Source organism: Mustelus asterias, chromosome 13 (assembly GCF_964213995.1).
Source record: "Mustelus asterias chromosome 13, sMusAst1.hap1.1, whole genome shotgun sequence".
Classification (NCBI taxonomy): Eukaryota; Metazoa; Chordata; class Chondrichthyes; order Carcharhiniformes; family Triakidae; genus Mustelus; species Mustelus asterias.
This window is the reverse complement of record NC_135813.1, coordinates 99,253,796-99,273,580: the sequence shown is the minus strand read 5'-3', so window position 1 is coordinate 99,273,580 and position 19,785 is coordinate 99,253,796. Positions and strand designations below refer to the sequence as shown.

The window sequence follows — 19,785 nt, the reverse complement described above, 5'->3', positions numbered from 1 at the left end:
ACAGCGGGACTGGGAGGAGGGGGGGACGGTAAACCGTGTGACACCGCGGCCCCTGCGAGCTGAGAGGTCACCGAGGAAGAGGCGGGCCCCAGGGAATGGAAAAGGGGGGGCCATTTGGCGACAGGTTTAAAGTTTTCTCCTCACAGAGGTTACCTTGCTCCGTATCTCCAATTTTATTTTTGCCTTTTCACAACATCCAAACTGTGACCCATCAGCTGCTGCTCCTGACCCTGGGCCCAAGGCTCTTAGCACAAGCTTCCTCAGCAACACTAACACAGAGGATGCAGGATGCACCTGGCCTTCCTTGACCTTTTGATTAAGTGGCCAGACAGAGAGAGAGAAAGAGGAATAAAGAGATGTCTGCCTGTCCAGCAGGAGGGGAATGGAAAACCATCAGCAAGAAAAGGGGGATAAAGAAAGGGAGAGAAAACATCAGAGGCATGCCCTGTCCTGAAGTAGAGTTTCTGAGTGTGGCTGAAGGGGAGAGAATCCAACAGAGAATACAGGAAACAGTGTAAGTTGGCATGGATTTGGTCGTCAGAACTTGCCGTCCAGTGCTGTTGTGGAGTGTCTGGGGGATAATGTGGATATTGATTTTATCCCCTTCATTGTAGGGAATTACTACATGGTTCATTGTAGGGTGGCACAGTGGTTAGCACTGTTGCCTCACAGCATCAGGGACCTGGGTTCAATTCCGTCCTCGGGTCGCTGTCTGTGTGGAGTTTGCACATTCTCCCCTTGTCTGCATAGGTTTCCTCCGGGTGCTCCGGTTTCCTCCCACAGTCCAAAGATGTGCAGGTGAGATGGATTGGCCATAGTAAATTGCTCCTTAGTGTCCCAAAATGTGTAGATTTAGGGGGAATTAGTGGGGTAACGGGGATAGGCCTGGGTGAGATGCTCTGTTGAAGAGTCGGTGCAGAGTCAATGGGCAATATGGCTTCTTTCTGCAGTGTAGGGATTCTGTGATTCTACCTCAGCCTCTCATTAGCACCATGACAGAGATAACATAGAAGATAGGAGCAGGAGGAGGCCATTTGGCATAGGAAGTAAGCAATATATGAGGATTGTGGGCATAAACATCATATCAACTGATACTGTGCGACAATGAACAGTGGTAGAACAGCAAAGTGCAAAATTAATAAAATTTAAACTTTCAGATGCCACTGAAAATGGGAGGAAGTCCATTTGGATTACGCATGTAGCCTGTCACCTACTGGATAAGGCACTGCATATGGAACTGAACTGATGTTGACATTTAAGGCTCACCTTTTATGACCATTATGATCTGTGCATCAGTCAATTCATTTTTCCTATTCAGTATTAACTTCTTTGGTGGTGAAGGGAAGAAGAAACATTTGTGTTTACATTGAGATCTGATAAGATTATAACATCAAGATTATAAGATACAGGGACAAGAGAAAATTGGTCAGATGTGCAGTCCATCTGGCTGTTTAAGTTCACCTTTGTGCTTTGATCGGTTTGTACCTTCTCTTGTCCAGTTCACATCCCTCTGTTCTGTGATGAATTGAATTCTGCTGTTTCATTTTTCAATCCTTAACTGAGTCACATTGCCAGCATTGGCATCCAAATGAGTGATATATGGAAGAGACTAAATGGACCTTAAGTTCCAATTAGTTTCCTTTAATTTCCCATTCTTTTCAAAAGAATCACAGAATTGTTACTGTGCAGAAGGAGGCCATTTGGCCCATCATGCCTGCACTGGCTCTCTATAAACAAGCATGATTTAGTGCCATTCCCCTGCCTTTTCCCCATATCCCTATACATTGTTTGTGTTCCAATAATCATCTAATGTTGTCTTGAATGCCTCGATTGAACCTGCACTTGCTAGCAGTGCATTCCAGACCCCAACCTCTTGTTGTGTAAAAAAGTTTTTCCTCACAATACATTTACTTCTTTTGCAAATCACTTTAAATCTGTGCCTTCTTGTTCTTGAATCTTTACAAGCAGGAACAGTTTCTGCCTATCTGCTCTGTCCAGACTCCTCATGATTTTGAACACCTCTATCAAATCTGATTAAAAAATAACACTTTGCAACAAAATCTCTAGTACTGTCATTAAGACAGCTTTTCCACTCCCATATTCTCTCTTTAAACATGTATCTTTTCTCTCTGTCTCTTACATAATGTTGCACTGAGGAGATTAAGAAAATAAATGTTAAAAATAGCAAGTTTCTTCTCTGAGTGGCAAACATAGTTTTTGATTTATCAAATCTCATTCTTTGCCGCCTTCTCCCCAAAGAGAACGGTGCCAACCTCTCCAATCTGTCCTAACTGAAGAGTCTCATCCCTGGAGCCCTTTTGTTCATCTCTTCTGCACTCTCTCCAATACATTCACATCCTTCCTATAGTGTTGCACCCAGAATTGTACACACTATTCCAACTGAGGTCTAACCAGTGTCTTGTATAAGCTCAGCCTTAACTCCTTGCTTTTGTACTCCAAGCCCCTATAAATAAAACCCAGAATAGTGTGTGTTATCAACTGCTTTCCCTAGCAGTCCTGCCACTTCTAATGACATAAACACCCAGATCCCTCTGCTCCTGTACCCCATTAAGAATTTTATCCCTTATTTTATATTTCTCCATATTCTTTCTACCAAACTGCATCACCTCACACTTCTGAATAAGTTAGAACATTTTGATTCTCCCATCAATGCAGCAGACACAGGGGATGAAGTCATAGCTTGGGTCCACTGGCTCTGTCCCTGTAGATTTAACACCTACAAAACAGCCAAAGCTTCCTATGACTGGAAACTGATCATTGAATTTTGTTACAGAGAGGAACTACGGAATTCAGAATTCTGGACTGATTGCTATGGTGAGTTGGAAGATTTAAGTATTTGCAGTTCTTGGGTCTTTCAATCTGTTATTCCCACATGGTTATTGTGACAATTTGTTTCAGAAACAGTTCAAAGAGTTGTGAATATATATCATACAGCTCCGCTGGCATCTCCATCGATATCCTTTCCGAGTGAGGAAGCTCCAGAGTCCCTTGAATACAAAAAGGACAACGTAGACCATTGTCGAACTACACTTGACACGGTGTGTTATGGAATCGGAAACTTTTCCAGTTCTGTAACATCTCGCTATCAACTGGCCCTGCTGCTCCTGCTACTAGAGACACTACAGGTAAGCATAGTCAGGTGCCAAGATGGTAAATGCATGAAGTAAAAGAGACCAATGAGTAATGTCACGTTGCATTATCCCTGAATGCTTAGAAGCCCCATTTTCTATTTGAGGAACAGGGTTAAAATTAGCTTGTCAAAAGTTTGTGATCTCATCCTTAACATTGGGATGAAACATGTTTTTATTCTTTTTTAAATTCATTCGTGGGACATGGGTGTCGCTGGCTGGCCAGCATCTATTGCCCATCCCTAGTTGCCCTTGATGAGAGGGTAGTTGAGAGTCAAAAACATTGCTGTGGCTCTGGAGTCACATGTAGGCCAGACCAGGTAAGAACGGCAGATTTCCTTCCCTAAAGGACAGTAATGAACCAGATGGGTTTTTCCAACAAAGGTTTCATGGTCATCAGTAGATTCTTAATTCCAGATTTTTTTTTATTGAATTCAAATTCCACCATCTGCCGTGGCGGGATTCAAACCCGGGTCCCCAGAACATTACCTGAGTTTCTGGATTTATAGTCTCGTGATAATGTTACTAGGCCATTGCCTAGTTGCTTTTCCATCTTCGACTCCAGTGGTGAATCTGCTTCTCCCACTACTTATTGCATTTTTCATCTGTCATTCTTCTATTGCCTAGTACTTCTATAAGGCTTGTGTGGAACCCAGTCAATGCCATGCAGCCATGTTTAGCACATTAATGTTCTACTGCAGTGTTATAAATGGACATCTGCATCTTGAATGGACTGTTCAAGATGCAGATTGTCCATCTTGAACAGTCAATACAACATATTAAAAAAAGGCAAAAGTTCGACAACTGTGATTGTTAATATGCGTACAAATACTGTCTTGGAGATCATTGTCACAAAGCAAGCTCTGGGGGAATATCATTATGAGACCTTATTGGGACAGTTTAGGAGGCTTTACTTTGGACCCAACTCACATCATGTCTGACTGAGAAATAATTCATGGGAATCACAAATAAAATAATTTTCTTGTTTTTATGCACAAGTTTTCCATGTTTTTGCTGTATGATGTTGTATTGGGCAGCAAGTGTATGAATGCAGCTGGGAGAGACTTTCTAATCTTCATTTCCATTTCAGAGAATGCAGCTGGCCTCTATTTGAACCACCTCTGTGATAGCCAAGGATCAGATCATTAATTCACTACACTCAGCAGGGAGCTGTGGACGGGTAGAAAGAGGCTGTGGATGGGTAGAAAGAGGCAGTGGCTTGTCTTATAAAACTCTGCAGCAACCATGCACAATTTGAACTGAGCCGACCAGAAAAATCAACATTTTAATTTCACCAATAATCAGAGTGTTGCACTAAGTTTCCTGCCTTAGTATGTTGTGATTTTAATTTGTGAAAAGTTTTAAATTTTACATCATTGAGTCCAACAGATCCCTCGAGATGGCTGTCTTCTCTTTGATCCCCTATTTACAGAATGGGAGAAGAGATTCTTGAAGGATTGTGGGATGGTGGTGCTCAAGGACAATGAGGTAAAATACTTGGTCACATGCACATTTTGTTTTAAGTATTGTGTTCCGGGTAATCCCTGTCTGACAAAAATGAAGCACTTCTGTCTGGTTTTAGCTTTCTAAAGACACCTTTTAATTCAATCCCTGATCAAAACACGTTTTTCTTATGGGGCCACGTGATTACTTCAGTAGCAAACCACACTTGTCGGTGTGATCAGAAAGGTTTCTTTTTGCATCCCTCGATGTTATTGACAATTTCCTTTTTAAAAAAACTATCAGGAAGGAAAGCGGCCCATCAACAAGCCAACGCTCTTCTACATGATTCATTGTGGCAAAGCCCTTTACAATAACCTCCTGTGGAAAAACTGGTCACCAGAAAAGCTCGCACAAACCATTCTCATTGGAAACAGTTTTAAAGGGATGGAGGAGAGGTAAGAAAATTCTGTGCCTGTTCATCCTTCACATCGAAAAAAAAGTCGGGGGGAGGGGGAGAGATGGGGGACAAGAGGAAAATGGGAACAAATTATGCTCTGAGGGAGGTTTATGGATCAATAGTACTGTGAGAGGAAAGGGTTCCAGAATTGGGACTTCAAATTATAGAGTAAAATTTCCTTTGTAAAAATTTTGGGGTGATCTATTTTGAATTTTTAAAGAGGAATTGATAAATTTTATTCAGACAAGCTGTTCACTTTGGTGAAGAATTGAAATGCAAGGAATGAACTTGGTATAAGAAGGGAAGTCAAAGGGCAGCACGGTAGCACAGTGGTTAGCACTGCTGCTTCACAGCTCCAGGGACCTGGGTTCGATTCCCGGCTTGGGTCACTGTCTGTGTGGAGTTTGCACATTCTCCTTGTGTCTGCGTGGGTTTCCTCCCACAGTCCAAAGATGTGCAGGTTAGGTTGATTGGCCATGCTAAATTGCCCCTTAGTGTCCTGGAATTCGTAGGTTAGAGGGATTAGTTGGTTAAATATGTAGGGACATGGGGGTAGAGCCTGGGTGGGATTGTGGTCGGTGCAGACTCGATGGGCCGAATGGCCTCTTTCTGTGCTGTAGGGTTTCTAAGATTCTAAGATTCTAAGAAAACTTTTCAACCGAATGGTAATAGAGCTGTGGAATAAGTTATCAGGGACAGCCATTGGAATGGATGTTACAAATAGATTTATGAATCACCGAGATGTGTTTCTGAAGGTACTGAAAAAGGTGGTAAGAAAGGAGATTTGAGAATATCAAAATAGTTGGGTCTAATGATTTTAAAAAATATATTACAGATTACCAGCCCGAGTACTGCAGAGAGACTACACATATATTAATCATGTATCCTTCTCTGATTTCAATCAATGATTCAAAGATTATTGCAATTGAAACTGGACTAGTAACAACCAACACCAATCATGGTTCCAAAGCTGTGCCCTCAAGAGTCCACACATTGAAGATTGCCTCCTATCTCCATTTTTAGTTTTCACATAGCTGCTCTGTTACAGAGGGCACCCATTGTCAATCAGACACACAGTTTTTACATTCCCAGTGGGAACATTACCAAAAATCCATCATTAGAATCATTAGTGGCCAGTTTTCTCTCTTTGCACTACCCTCGAGCCCCCCTCCCCGATTCAGGCACAGAAAAGTTAGGGACCAAGGGTGGCAGCAGTACTCATCCTTCAGACCTTGATAAAATGGTTGCTTTTCATAGTCAACTTGAACTGTGAGTTGTGGAATATTTGACTTTAGGCAGGACCCATCACAGCCCAATCTAATCTGGTTCTCACTTATTGTCCCTTCCTTTCAGCACAATTAATCAGGAGCAGGCACACAGACTAATTTTTATCTACGATTCCACCCCGGTCACCAATTCCAAGAGCTTTGAAGCCAATTGTAGCACTTCACTAGCACCGGTAGGGATGCCGTGAACTGATTTTATACAGAGCTGGGTCATGATGGGGGTAATTTGCCCGGAGCTGCTAATTTATGAGATTCAAACCTAAGAATTGCCAGGAGACACAAGCCATTAATTCACTATACACTGAAAAAGTATTTTCTTAAAACCTCCCTCCTCACTAGCTGAGAGGTTTTAAGTTGATAATTTGCAATCAAAATAGATATTTTCTTCTTCGCCCATTATAAGCTGAAAAACTGTGACTCGCCATCTCTGTTCCAGTGGAAATTCTTCCAATATGCACAGTGGCTCAGTGGTTAGCACTGCTGCCTCCCAGCGCCAGGGACCTGGGTTCGATCCCAGCCTTGGATGACTGTGTGGAGTTTGCACATTTTCTCTCCGAGTGCTCTGGTTTCCTCCCGCAGTCCAAAGATGTGCAGATTAGGTAGATTGGCTATGCTAAATTGCCTCTTATTGTCCCAAGATGCCTCGGCTAGGGGAATTAGTGGGGTAAATGTTACAGGGATAGGGCTGGGGATGGGCCTGAGTAAAATGCTCTGTCGGAATGTTGGTACAGACTCAATAGACTGAATGGCTTCCTGCACTGTAGAGATTCAATGATAAGATTTTCTTTAGGAATTATAGTTTCCCAGACTGGGTAAAATTCTGGTGATTCTGAGCTGTGTTTTCTGTGCTACAACTCACATCTAGATACTGGTGCAGGAGGTCTATTGGTGTACAAAACCTGCATATTGTTGCTACCTGTAGATTAAATTAGTGGATGTTACATTATTTGCTTCAAACTGGACCGTATGTCCCAGTACTGACTATCCATAATGGGACCAATCTTTCATTCTGTTTTCCTCTGGGAGATATCACTAGAATATTACATCTATTGTAACAGGTGAAGATAACTAAAATGATGCAACATCATAATTGAATACACATATGTGACTAGACATTATAAAAAACTTGAAGGGTTGAATCCTAATTGTGGTGCACAGCAGGGAGCGATCTGCATCACAGCCAGCGTTGTGGTAGCTGTGTGTTGAGAATGCCGTTCAGAGAGTCATCTAATGATGATCAGATGCAACTGGTGCCAATGCCCTTTACTACAAGACATTTTGTCGTGTTGGTTCTGAAATAAGATGTCAGTTACACAGAGCTTGTTTGTGGTAACAGCAAAGCCCAATTAGTCTCGGTGCTACCTTTCCCAAGTCCTGATATCTGAGGCAGGGGGACTATGCCTCGTGGTCTGCACCCACCCTTGCACTGAAATGCCCCAGTAGGTAAAGATGTACTGACTTACAATCCTGCTGATAGCGGTGTCAAGCTCTTCATAGAACTGGTCTTTTGCCTCTGTGGCGGAAGAAGATAGACTTGGGATACTGGAAGGATTTCCATACAGCAGAAATGGCTGGTCCAGGTTTTTTCGAATGGAACTATGCCATTTATTTTGGCATGGGAAACCTTATAACGGTTACTCAGCGAGTGTGGAGAAGGGTTAAAAAATGATTTGCTATGCAGAGCATTATGAAATTCCACTGTCGAGGTGAAGAGAAGAGCATCTTGTTATGAGATAATTGGATGAATATTTGGAGCAGATGATGATCCACAACTATTGAGATGGAGATAGGCAGCAGAATTAGTTTTAGAATGCTCTGGGAAAGAGCCAGAACAACCAACCTCCTTCATTGTCTTAAATCTTGATGGTGCTAGGTTGGACACTAAAAGGAAATGCATGCTATACACAGGACTTAAGGATATATTATATATGTATCTCAAAACTTTTGAAGACAAAACCAAGACACTCTTGTCCTTCATTTATTGATCCTTAACCTGTACTAATCAGATATTGGCCTTAACTGAAGAAACAACATTCCCCTGCAGCAGTAGATACACGGATGTATTTAACGACACGTCCATTCATCAGTTTCCTACAAAAAAGCTTATTGCAAAGCCTTCAGAGTTCTGGGAAGGTGCTGCCGAACCCACATACCAGGAGTGTGAGGACTTGGAAATAATCCAGAAGGGCATCGAATGTTTTTCAGTTTCATAGCTGGGAGGAAAATAGGAGTGAAACCAGTTTCAAAGCTTGTTGAGGCAGAAACATCTAGCGCAGAGGTTACCTATAAGAATCAGCAATTTCACCCCTTTGGGATGGGAATAATCTGCAGAGCAAGTCTAGTTGCCTTGGTACAGAATACTTTCAAGGAGGAGTTTCAACTGCCTGCACCCGTTGGTCACCAGGAATTAAAATCAAGTAGCTTTGTTTGGCTGTAGCAGGATTACCACTGTTTGTCCCTGTGACTCAGGAGCCTCATTTATATGCGAACCAGTGTGCATTGAGCCCCCAATGACATTCCAGGTAGGACAACTAGCAACCTGTTGAAAGAAATGGGATCTCCCAGAAGATAAGTTTTATACTGAGTTGGCCTCTAATGCCCAATCACTCTCTCCCACCTGACGAGCACGGTGACACAATGGTTAGCACTGCTGCCTTACAGCTCCAGGGACCCAGGTTTAATTCCAGCCTCAAGTGACTGTGTGGAGTCAGTACAATCTCCCTGTGTCTGTGTGGGTTTCCTCTGGTTGCCTCCCACAAAGAATTGTAGGTTAGGTTGATTGGCTATGCTAAATTGCCATTTAGTGTCCCAGGATGTGTCGGTTAGGGGGATTAGTTGGGTAAATACGTGGGGTGATGGGGCGAGGGCCTGGATAAGATACACTGTTGGAGAGTCAGTGTCGACACAATAGGCCGAATGTCTCCTGCATAGTAAGGATTCTATTCTACCTCATCAACGAGACTCGGCCAAAGCCCCATCTATGTAACAACTGCTTTCTGGTGCTTGACATCTGGACTGCCCAATCTTCGCCTGCCTGCAAGCCCTTTATGCCAGTGGGCAGCAAATTAAAGAGAAAGGCAAATAGTAAGTGGTGTCCATATTTTATTAGTGAGTATCTAAGCACAGTATTACAATATTCATAAAATCATCTTGCAGCAAAGGAGTTTTTCAGTCATGGTCAAAAATGCATTCACCTGCTTCATGAACTATGGTCCAACACAAATTAAAGCAAAAATAAAGCCTCCCAATCTATAAACTATGAACAGTGGATTGGCTGATTTCATATTTGAATCAAAGAATTGTACAGCTCATCAAATAGAAAGAATTGTTTAAAAAATGTCAGTATTGGGAAAAGTTAAGAGGACTAAGAATGCAGCAGGAACCTTGTACCTGGAGAGTTAATGAAACTTGTGAACATATGCAAGCTGCTGGCAGTACAAACTGGAATTTAAAGTAGCAAGGCTTGGATTTATCTATTGCTATAGGTCATTAGAGGAGGTCTTGTGGCACCGTGGGTAGCGCCCCTACCTCTGAGCCAGAAGCTCCGGGTTCATGTCCCACCCTAAGACTTGATGGCCAAGGAAGGTCCGTTCATAACATGGTCAACCTGCAACTCCTTCCAACACTGGCAGTAGAGTGGAAGAGACTCCTGGTTAACCAAGCTTGATGTGGAGTGGTGACCCTTAAGCTATACAAGCCTCTGGCAAAACCTGTTCCAGGAATAACTAGCTATGGAAACAGACAAAATCTGCCTTACTGCACCACTGAGTGCGGGAAGAGAATTAGAATTGGTCAGTATGATGATGCTGAGGGACCTTGCAGGTAATCAAAGCTGAGGAGCACATCAGAACTGGTCTACTAAACCAGGAATTTACCAAATCATTAATAATTGAGATCTTGGAAAATTTTTAGAAGCTCACTAGAAAAAACATTAAAGTCTAAAGAGAAACACAAAACAATCAGTTTCGACTGTCACATGGAGGGTTAAAAACTGAATTTGACCTTCCTCCAGAAATGTAACCAGCTTAATGGTGGTAATTTTGGCAGTAGTGAGATAATCCACCCCACCCAAAACACACGCACACACACACACACACTCAAACACGTTGCTTTATCATGCTGTGACATTGTAATACAAATAAGACAAAAGCATCATCAAAACCATATGAGATATATCCAAGAACAACGCAATAACAGGTCTTCAACACATCAGAAAGTGACAGTGGGAGACTTAGCTATATCAGAAATCATAGTTAAATTCAGGAATGGGTGGGTCTATATTATTGAATATCAAATTCTCTGATGTTTCACAGCTAAGTTACCCATTTTATAAATTGACTAGTGGTGGGGCAAGGACTCGTCAGCTGTAATGTTGCACAAAACTACATCCAATGAAGAACAACAAAAGTAAAGTCTGATTTTAATATTATTAAATAAAACTTTAACATCCAGTAATTTGGGGTTTCCAAATGTACTATAGACAATTATGCAACTTAATTCCAACCTTGTGATGAACCCTAAATGCCAACCACTGACATAGGGACCTAATTTTACAGTCACCCCCCTCCAGCCACATCTGGGATCTAAATGAGACTGTATGTGTTGAGAAGTAGGCATTAGTGTCTTCATCACGAATTAGAAAGGAGTTTAATCCATTGCCTTGTCGACTGCTGGTGAACATAGTTGCGCAGAATGCCCTGATGGCACATGGTTAGTCTCTGTTTTACTATTAATCACTGTTTCATCTTCAGCCAGATTCTCTGCACCATTCACGATTTCACCTGGGGTAGTTCCATTGACTGGTGCCAGACTATCCATCCCGATATCAGTGAGGGCCTTGGTCAGTCTCTGAGATGCCTGGATTTCTGCCCGAATTAGTTTACGCATTCTATTCGTTGCTTGTTCCAGGGCAAACTTTCTGCAAGGAACAACAAAGGTAACAATGAGAATAGGTGGCAAAAAGGGTCAGGGAATCATTGCTAGTGTGTATGTGGGAGAGAAGCACTGGGTCAGCATCGAGAGAATTATAGCAGGTGGCAAATGAAGCGAACCAATTCTGATCACAGCAGACAAATTTCACAATAGAATCAAACCAAGTCACAGGCATGTCACTTGGCATCAAGTTTCACAGAACAGAACATCCCACAGTGCTGCCTCGGAAAAGCAGCAGCATGATCAAGGACCCCACGCACCCTGGACATACCTCTCTTCCACCTCCTTCCGTCGGGAAAAAGATACAAAAGTCAGAGATCATGTACCAACTGACTCAAGAACAGCTTCTTCCCTGTTGCCATCAGACTTTTGAATGGACCTACCTTACACTAAGGGGCCGATTTGACCAAATCGGTTCGAAGTGCCGGGTGCGGTCGTAAATCAGATCCGCGCCCGGTAGCCGCGCTCCAGCACCCCCACACGCCTTTTTTCGGCGCGGGTCCAATAGGCGGGGCCTAGCGCATTTGCATCTGTCGGAGCACCGACCTGCACATGCGCAGTTCGAAGCCGTCAGCACTCAGCGCGCCCGAGCGTGAAAGTCAAAGGCAGCGCTGACAGCACTGCTGTCTGCGCTGCCTTTGACTTTCTCTGGTTGGGAGGGGGGGGGGGGGGGAGGGGGATGTGACGTCTCTTCCCTGGGGGGGGGGGGGGGGGTCTGACATCTCTTCCCGGGGGTGGGGTGGGGGGTCTGACATCTCTTCCCTGAGGTGGGGGGGGGGGGGGGGGGCTGTGATGTCTCTTCCCTTGGGGGGGGGGGGGGGGAGGGGAGAGGGAGTGACTCTCTCCCCCCCCCCCCCCCCCCCAAGTGAAGAGACGTCATCCTACATCAGCACCCCCGGAGCAAGGCCAGGATCCAGGATCACAAAAGATGCTTTCGACGGACACCAGCGATCAAGGTAGGTCGGGGGCCCAGGGGGTCCGATCCCGGGGGGGGGGCTGCTGGTGGGGCCTGCATCCCAGGGTGGTCCGATCCCAGGGTGGGGGGGTGGTGGGCTGCCGGGGTGGTTCGCGGGGACGGTCCGCGAAGGGTGCTCGGGGGCGATTCGGAGGTTCAGTTGCTGAGTTGAAGCCCTATCGGACTTGAATTCAGCAACACAGTAAATGCGCGGGTGCCGATTGGATCGCAGTCTCGTAAAGTGGGAATCCTTGGGTAAGTTGGGTGCGGGCTTCATTATGCCGATTTAAATGAATTTAAATCGGCCGGCTGGCCGATTCGGGCGTGTGCCGGATCGGCCGTTGGTAAAGTCGCGATTGGCCTAGGGTCGGGTCTGGACCGGACCGCGTTTTAGGCCCGACGCCCAACTTTACCACGACGGGCGCGAACGTTTGGTAAAATCGGGCCCTAAGTTGACCGTTACAACTTAGCTATGACTGTAACACTACATTCTGCACTCTCTGGTTTCCTTTTCTATGCCTCGTCTGTATAGCATGCAAAAAACTACTTTTCACTGTACACTAATACATGTGACGATAAATCAAATCAATGATCTGATTTACGACCGCACCCGTCTGGTATGGGGAAGATATTCAAGAGTGAAACAAAGCAAAGCCCTTTGAATTTGGAGAAAAGGAGAGGATATTTGTGCTTTTCAGCACAGAGTGGCTCTGGTACATGGCCCAGCTGTTTGATGCACAGGGGTCAGTAATGCAGGTCCCACTGTATCTTCCTGCCTCAAATAACTTGTTCAAACTGCTGTGCTGTGGAGATATTAGCATGTAATTAATGCCACAGATTGAAATAGAATGGCATCTTTAGTAATATCCTACACACACTTCCTCACAATAGATAGAATTGCACTTAAATTGGGCCTCCCTCTTCAAGGTGTCCGAAAGGTGTCCGTGGGGCAGCACGGTAGCACAGTGGTTAGCACTGCTGCTTCACAGCTCCAGGGACCTGGGTTCGATTCCCAGCTTGGGTCACTGTCTGTGTAGAGTTTGCACGTTCTCCTCGTGTCTGCGTGGGTTTCCTCCGGGTGCTCCGGTTTCCTCCCACAGTCCAAAGATGTGTGGGTTAGGTTGATTGGCCATTCTAAAATTGCCCTTAGTGTCCTGGGATGCGTAGGTTAGAGGGATTAATGGGTAAAATATGGAGGGATATGGGGGTAGGGCCTGGGTGGGATTGTGGTCGGTGCAGACTCGATGGGCCGAATGGCCTCTTTCTGTGCTGTAGGGTTTCTAAGATTCTAAGATTTACAGTTAGTGAATTATTTTTGAATTGCAGACTCATTGAGTGGGATTTTACAGCTTCACTTGTCCGAAACCGTAAAATCCCGCCCGAGGTCAACAGACGTTTCCATTGTCCTCCCCTCGCCCGCTACAATTCCCATAAAAACTCCAGCCATTGTTGTTTTGTAGACAAGCTTGGCAGTCAATTGGCTCACAGCAATTTCCAACAATAAAGAAAACATTCAATTTTCTAGCTTTTCTCCTCTGCTACAGAAGCTGATTCCTTGCTGAGTTTACTTCCACAATCACTGGCTGCCCCCCGCTAGCACCTGGGCCCAAGTGACTTCATGCGTCAGCCTAGAATGCCAGAGTGTTTTCAAACTACTTGACAGTGAAAACACCACAGCCGAGATTGTGATCCACTTCAACATTTGCAGACTTCTGTGATGGTACTGGGCCTTCGAGAAATGTATTATAATCACGTTTCTTTGCGGGCTTTTCAAGCAGCTCCTAGCATTTTATTGTGGCACCGTTTTGTCTGCAAGCAGTGTCCTCTAATTCTTACTGAAGCAATATAATGGATATCATGTTTATTTTTAATCTGGACTAATGCGGTGTTCTGGGGTTTTATGATCCTTTTGGAATTGCTGGGTGGAGTATGACTGACAGGTAAGGTGATGCCTGGGGCTCAGTCTTTTCCACCAAGATCTTGGTTTCATTTTTCTCAGATGCTGTTTGGACTTGAGACAGAAAGAAGTGTCTCTTGTTTTCCCCTCTCTGGAGTTGGAAATTCTGCTGTCTGTGAGTTGCTGTTAGAAGCTGGTGGAGGCAGGAAGTGTCTCTGGAGGCGTGCTGAAAGTTCCAGGACTGGGAAGCCTCAGAGTTTTAATCCAATATTCAACAGACCAATTCACAGCAGGTGTTAAAAAGCTGCAAAATCCAGCATCACATTTGCTTTTTGTGCCAAGTCTATAAAAGGGTGTATGTTTGTGGGGTGCTGTTTCACTTGGAACATCAGATTGCTAGCTAATAAGGTTTATATCATGTTTGATTCTTGTAATTGGTAAAAGTTATGCTAAATCTTATTATATTTTAAATATTGTTCTTAAATAAACTTAGTTTGATAAAAGCCTCCTAGGGGATCACGACATTCTGCACTCCTGTCCTTCTCGATGTACGGTATGCTTTGTCTGTTTTGTGCGCAAGAAACAATACTTTTCACTGTATACTAATACATGTGACAATAATAAATCAAATCACTTCAATTATACCTGGAGTGAAACACCTTATGCTCACCTGTGCCAAATTCAAATGTAAAAATTTACGGTCTAGGCTATCTTCGTAAAACACTTTGGAGTTTCTGGCCTGGGTTTAACACTTCCCATCAAGAGTCCTGGGATACTGACTGTGAGCAAAAGGAAGGCATGTTTACCTAGGATGCCGAAGCCCACAAGAGTATCCTCACCAGTGCAGGGAGCTCAACTGTAGCAGTGTCTAACTGTTGCCCACACTGAAAACAGCAAATTCAGCACAGGCTTGGTTGATCTTCTAGTTTATGGGTGGGATTCTCCAGCCACGCTCACCTGAAAACTGGAGATTCCCCCCCCCCCCCCCCCCCCCCCCCCCCCCCCCCCGACTTCAATGGACCTTTACATGGTCTGACCCCCGCCCACTGGAATTCCAGTGGCGTTCGGGATGGGAGAATTCTGGCCTATAAGTCTCAGCACCAGTCTTGCCAGCAAACCACTAAATGAGCCATCGGGGAGCAGTGTAAACTGCTTTCAAACTGCAATGCCACCCGCAGCTGAGACATAAATTTCATTTTCATTGGAAGGTTAAGTATTTCCACTCTTTGCTATAATTGTCCATATCAATCTTTCTGTCAGTATTTGCAGATTGATGTTTGAATATTTTACCAACGAAGTAGTTCTCAAATAACAGTAATTCAAAATGGAGCAATCTCCTGGGGGAAAATATAGCAGTAATTCACAAACAGAATGGACAATATTACCTGCTATCACTACGGACAATCCCATTGATCAGGTTAAGCTGTTGCAGTATTGTCTTGTTATTCAGGGGTGTGGTCTGAAAGAAAAATGGGCAAACCGGCAAGTATTATCACCTCTGCTAACAGATATCAATTTACATGTTTCCATTCCTAGCTATCCAACCGTAGCCAGAGAATCACTTGCAATAGCTTCCCTTTCCACTCCCGCACTGTCACCACAAGTGTCCCTGAGGAATCTAACCCACACTCTACTATTTCAAATCTGCATGCTGCCCCTTGGTGTCATCATCAGACACAGTATCAGCTTCCACATGTATACCTCTGGCATCGTTTCTAAACAACCACCAAGACTGCCTGTTTTCACTTTCATAGCATTGCTGGACACTGCACTTGCTTCAGCTCACTTGCTGCCGAAACCTATGCTTTTATAAACTCCAGGATTTACTCTTGGATGACCTCCCATCTTCCATAAACTTGTGATCGTTCAAAACTCAGCTCCTTGTGTCCCAGCTCACAGTTAGTTCCATTCACCCATCACCTCGTGCTCATTGACCTACGGAGGCTCCTTGTCATGCAGTGCCTCAATTTTAAAATTCCACTCCTCTGTCAAACCCTCCACGGCCTCAACCCTCCTCATTCCCGTAATCTCCTTCAACCATCAGTTTTCTGCACTCCTCCAATACTGGCCTCCTGAGCATTTCCTCTTTTAATCCCTTCACAATTAGCAGCTGTGCCTTCAGTTGCCAAGACCCCAAGCTCTGGAATTTCCTCTGAGCCATTGCCACTTCTCTTTTTATCTTTCCTCCTTAAAACCTACCTCTTCTAGATTTAGGCCATCTGACCCAATTTATCCTCGTGTGGTTCAGTGTCAGATCTAGATATTGCTCCTTGGGACATTTTACTATGTTAAAGACAATAAATAAAGTTGTTGTAAAACTGGCAAATGCTACATAACCAACTAATTAGCAACAACTTACCATTCACTGGATTTCAGCTTTCATGATAGTGGTACATATTACATCGCATAGAATCCCTACAGTGCAGAAGGAGGCCATTTGGCTCATCGAGTCTGCACCGACCACAATCCCACCCAGGCCCTATCCCCATAACCCCACACACTTACCCTGCCAATTCCCCTGACACTAACATCAATTTAGCAAGGCCAATCAACCTAACCTGCACATCTTTCGACTGTGGGAGGAAACCGGAGCACCCAGAGGAAACCCACGCAGACACAGTGACCTGAGGCTGGAATTGAACCCGGGTCCCTGGCTCTTTGAGGCAGCAGTGCTAACCACTGTGCCACCCCTGCTGACAAAGACCGCTTGGTCATCACCAAGATGCTCCTCCCTGGGAATAGATTCGTCATGATGTGGAGATGCCGGCGTTGGACTGGGGTAAACACAGTAAGAAGTTTAACAACACCAGGTTAAAGTCCAACAGGTTTATTTGGTAGCAAAAGCCACACAAGCTTTCGAGGCTATGAGCCCCTTCTTCAGGTGAGTGGGAATTCTGTTCACAAACAGAACTTATAAAGACACAGACTCAATTTACATGAATAATGGTTGGAATGCGAATACTTACAACTAATCCAGTCTTTAAGAAACAAAACAATGGGAGTGGAGAGAGCATCAAGACAGGCTAAAAAGATGTGTATTGTCTCCAGACAAGACAGCCAGTGAAACTCTGCAGGTCCAGACAAGACAGCCAGTGAAACATCTCGCCAAGGCCATCCCCACACCCCCACTTCTTGCCTTCAAACAACCGCACAACCTCAAACAGACCATTGTCCGCAGCAAACTACCCAGCCTTCAGGAGAACAGTGACCAAGACACCACACAACCCTGCCACAGCAACCTCTGCAAGACGTGCCGGATCATCGACACAGATGCCATCATCTCACGTGAGAACACCATCCACCAGGTACACGGTACATACTCTTGCAACTCGGCCAACGTTGTCTACCTGATACGCTGCAAGAAAGGATGTCCCGAGGCATGGTACATTGGGGAAACTATGCAGACGCTGCGACAACGGATGAATGAACACCGCTCGACAATCACCAGGCAAGACTGTTCTCTTCCTGTTGGGGAGCACTTCAGCGGTCACGGGCATTCGGCCTCTGATATTCGGGTAAGCGTTCTCCAAGGCGGCCTTCGCGACACACGACAGCGCAGAGTCGCTGAGCAGAAACTGATAGCCAAGTTCCGCACACACAAGGACGGCCTCAACCGGGTTATTGGGTTTATGTCACACTATTTGTAACTCCCACAGTTGCGTGGACCTGCAGAGTTTCACTGGCTGTCTTGTCTGGAGACAATACACATCTTTTTAGCCTGTCTTGATGCTCTCTCCACTCCCATTGTTTTGTTTCTTAAAGACTGGATTAGTTGTAAGTATTCGCATTCCAACCATTATTCATGTAAATTGAGTCTGTGTCTTTATAAGTTCTGTTTGTGAACAGAATTCCCACTCACCTGAAGAAGGGGCTCAGAGCCTCGAAAGCTTGTGTGGCTTTTGCTACCAAATAAACCTGTTGGACTTTAACCTGGTGTTGTTAAACTTCTTACTGAATAGATTCTTCACCCACCCGGCAAAATCCATGCTAAAAGAAATGGGAGCAAATAGGTACTTTATCCCTTTGTAACCGAGTACGTGGTCCTGACCTGCACTGGAGGAAGCTTGACACTTGATCCATTCTTGTAAATCTCATTCATGGTTCTCTGTAGGTTCACTGCCTGCTGAGTGACGTGCTTCAGGAACTCCGAGCTCGATTTTGTCTTTAGATGAGTCTCCCCAAGCTGAGTTAGAAATAAAAGTGCAAGAAAAATACAGTTTTAGTACAGCCACATTCCCCATACAGTTGCTATTATAAGTAGTTAATATTCTGGAATTTTGCTGAAACCAGCAACATTTTAGGTCCTTCTCTTGAGACAATAAATGGTAGAGGAGAATGTTTGTGCAAGGAGAGTGCTTAATGGGCCAAAGGGTTTTCCTGCGTTTCAACATTGCATAAAAGTCCTTTGTTCCCAGCTTTAGAATCGACATGCAAACAACATTGTCAGCACACGCCATCACTGCCTCTACCTTAAAGAGATGACCACTGTAACCATAACATAGGATTCCCATTTAGTCATCGCACTGGAACAAAATCTTACATATATATTCTACAGTACTGAGCTCGGTCATTCAGACAAACCAAGTCCATGCCAATATTTATGCTCTACATGAGCCTCCTTCCATTCCTCTGCATCTAACCTCATCAATATACACTCCTATAGTGTGCTGTCTGGTGGGAGAAACAAATTGCCATGTGAATCTCACCATGACGTGTCTAATATTGGAATTGGTTGAGAGGGCAATGGCGATGTGGACCATGAGAATTAAGTGCATGACATTTTACTGACATTTACATGACATTTTACTGATAGCATTGCAGATTATAATGTTAAACAATTGAGGTAATTTGTTGAAGAGTCCCTTCCTCTGTCAAAGAGTGGCGTTGAGGAAAACTTTATGTAGCCTTGTACATGGATCCAAGGAACAAGAGTAGCTGGATGGATTAATTGATTAAAAAATGAGTGTTGCTTAAATCAGTAGAGATCTTTATTTAGCAAGGTAAATATTATTTTCTGTTCGGCTGCATGACTTGCCATTTATTCTGCACAGCACACAGTTGCCTTGTATTTAATGAAGTGTGAAGCAGTAAGGTAGCTCTCAAAAGATTCACTAAAGGTTGACTCTACAACATCTGGGAAAACAGCTCTGAAATAACTGACCTGAGTCCTGTAAATGGTGTAGGCTTCCTTCTCATGCTGCACAGCGGTTCGGAACTCTGCCTTGCTAGCGTTGACTTGGGCCATGAGGTGATAGCTGTACAATTCAAACAAAAAAGAAATTAGACAGAAGTATGGTTCAACTCATGATGTCGTCCTAAATGTGGATTCTTAAATTTCGGTCCATTTCTTGTAGTGTGACATGAGTGTACCTTTAAGAGTTTTTTTTTAAAATCATGTTCTCTGTAGCTCACAGCCTTAGCTGATGTCATTGTTGCCGGGCTGTCTACGATGAGTCCTTTTATTGCTCCTTAAGTGACTTAAATGGGGGTTATTTATTTTTACTCTGGGTTATTTTATGGTCCTGCATTGTTAGGAGAAAGGTCATGGGTTCCGGACGGGTTTATTCCCCTTCCTAGGAAATTCAAGGTTTAATTTTCTGTTTTTGGCTGGCAGCAGTGTTTAGAAGGGAGTGGACATCAGACTGAAAGCAGTGTCTCTCTCTCCC

At 44.2% G+C, this 19,785-nt stretch overlaps 2 protein-coding genes across 3 annotated transcripts in view; one reads left to right on the top strand and one right to left on the bottom strand.

The window, feature by feature from the left end:
- Positions 1–24: 24 nt before the first annotated feature.
- srrd (SRR1 domain containing) lies at positions 25–9,596 on the top strand. 2 transcript variants are annotated; one of them, XM_078227379.1, is made up of 7 exons: positions 25–514; positions 2,795–2,835; positions 2,926–3,146; positions 4,539–4,637; positions 4,896–5,047; positions 5,885–5,930; positions 8,342–9,596. In XM_078227379.1, exons 1-7 carry the CDS (start codon positions 357–359, stop codon positions 8,546–8,548), a joined length of 924 nt encoding a protein of 307 aa, XP_078083505.1. In that variant the 5' UTR covers positions 25–356; the 3' UTR covers positions 8,549–9,596. The 2 variants fall into 2 exon arrangements, with proteins under 2 accessions (XP_078083505.1, XP_078083504.1); XM_078227378.1 differs by having other exon boundaries at positions 38–514; positions 2,920–3,146; positions 8,342–9,595.
- LOC144502945 (clustered mitochondria protein homolog) overlaps positions 9,421–19,785 on the bottom strand; it is an 87,229-nt gene continuing 76,864 nt past the window's right edge. Inside the window, exons 23-26 of the mRNA XM_078227377.1 lie at positions 19,281–19,374; positions 18,168–18,302; positions 15,505–15,578; positions 9,421–11,253 (exon numbers count right to left, since the gene is read on the bottom strand). Coding sequence (XP_078083503.1) covers positions 10,983–11,253; positions 15,505–15,578; positions 18,168–18,302; positions 19,281–19,374 — 574 coding nt within the window. The 3' untranslated portion in view covers positions 9,421–10,982. The remainder of the gene's footprint in view (positions 11,254–15,504; positions 15,579–18,167; positions 18,303–19,280; positions 19,375–19,785) is intronic.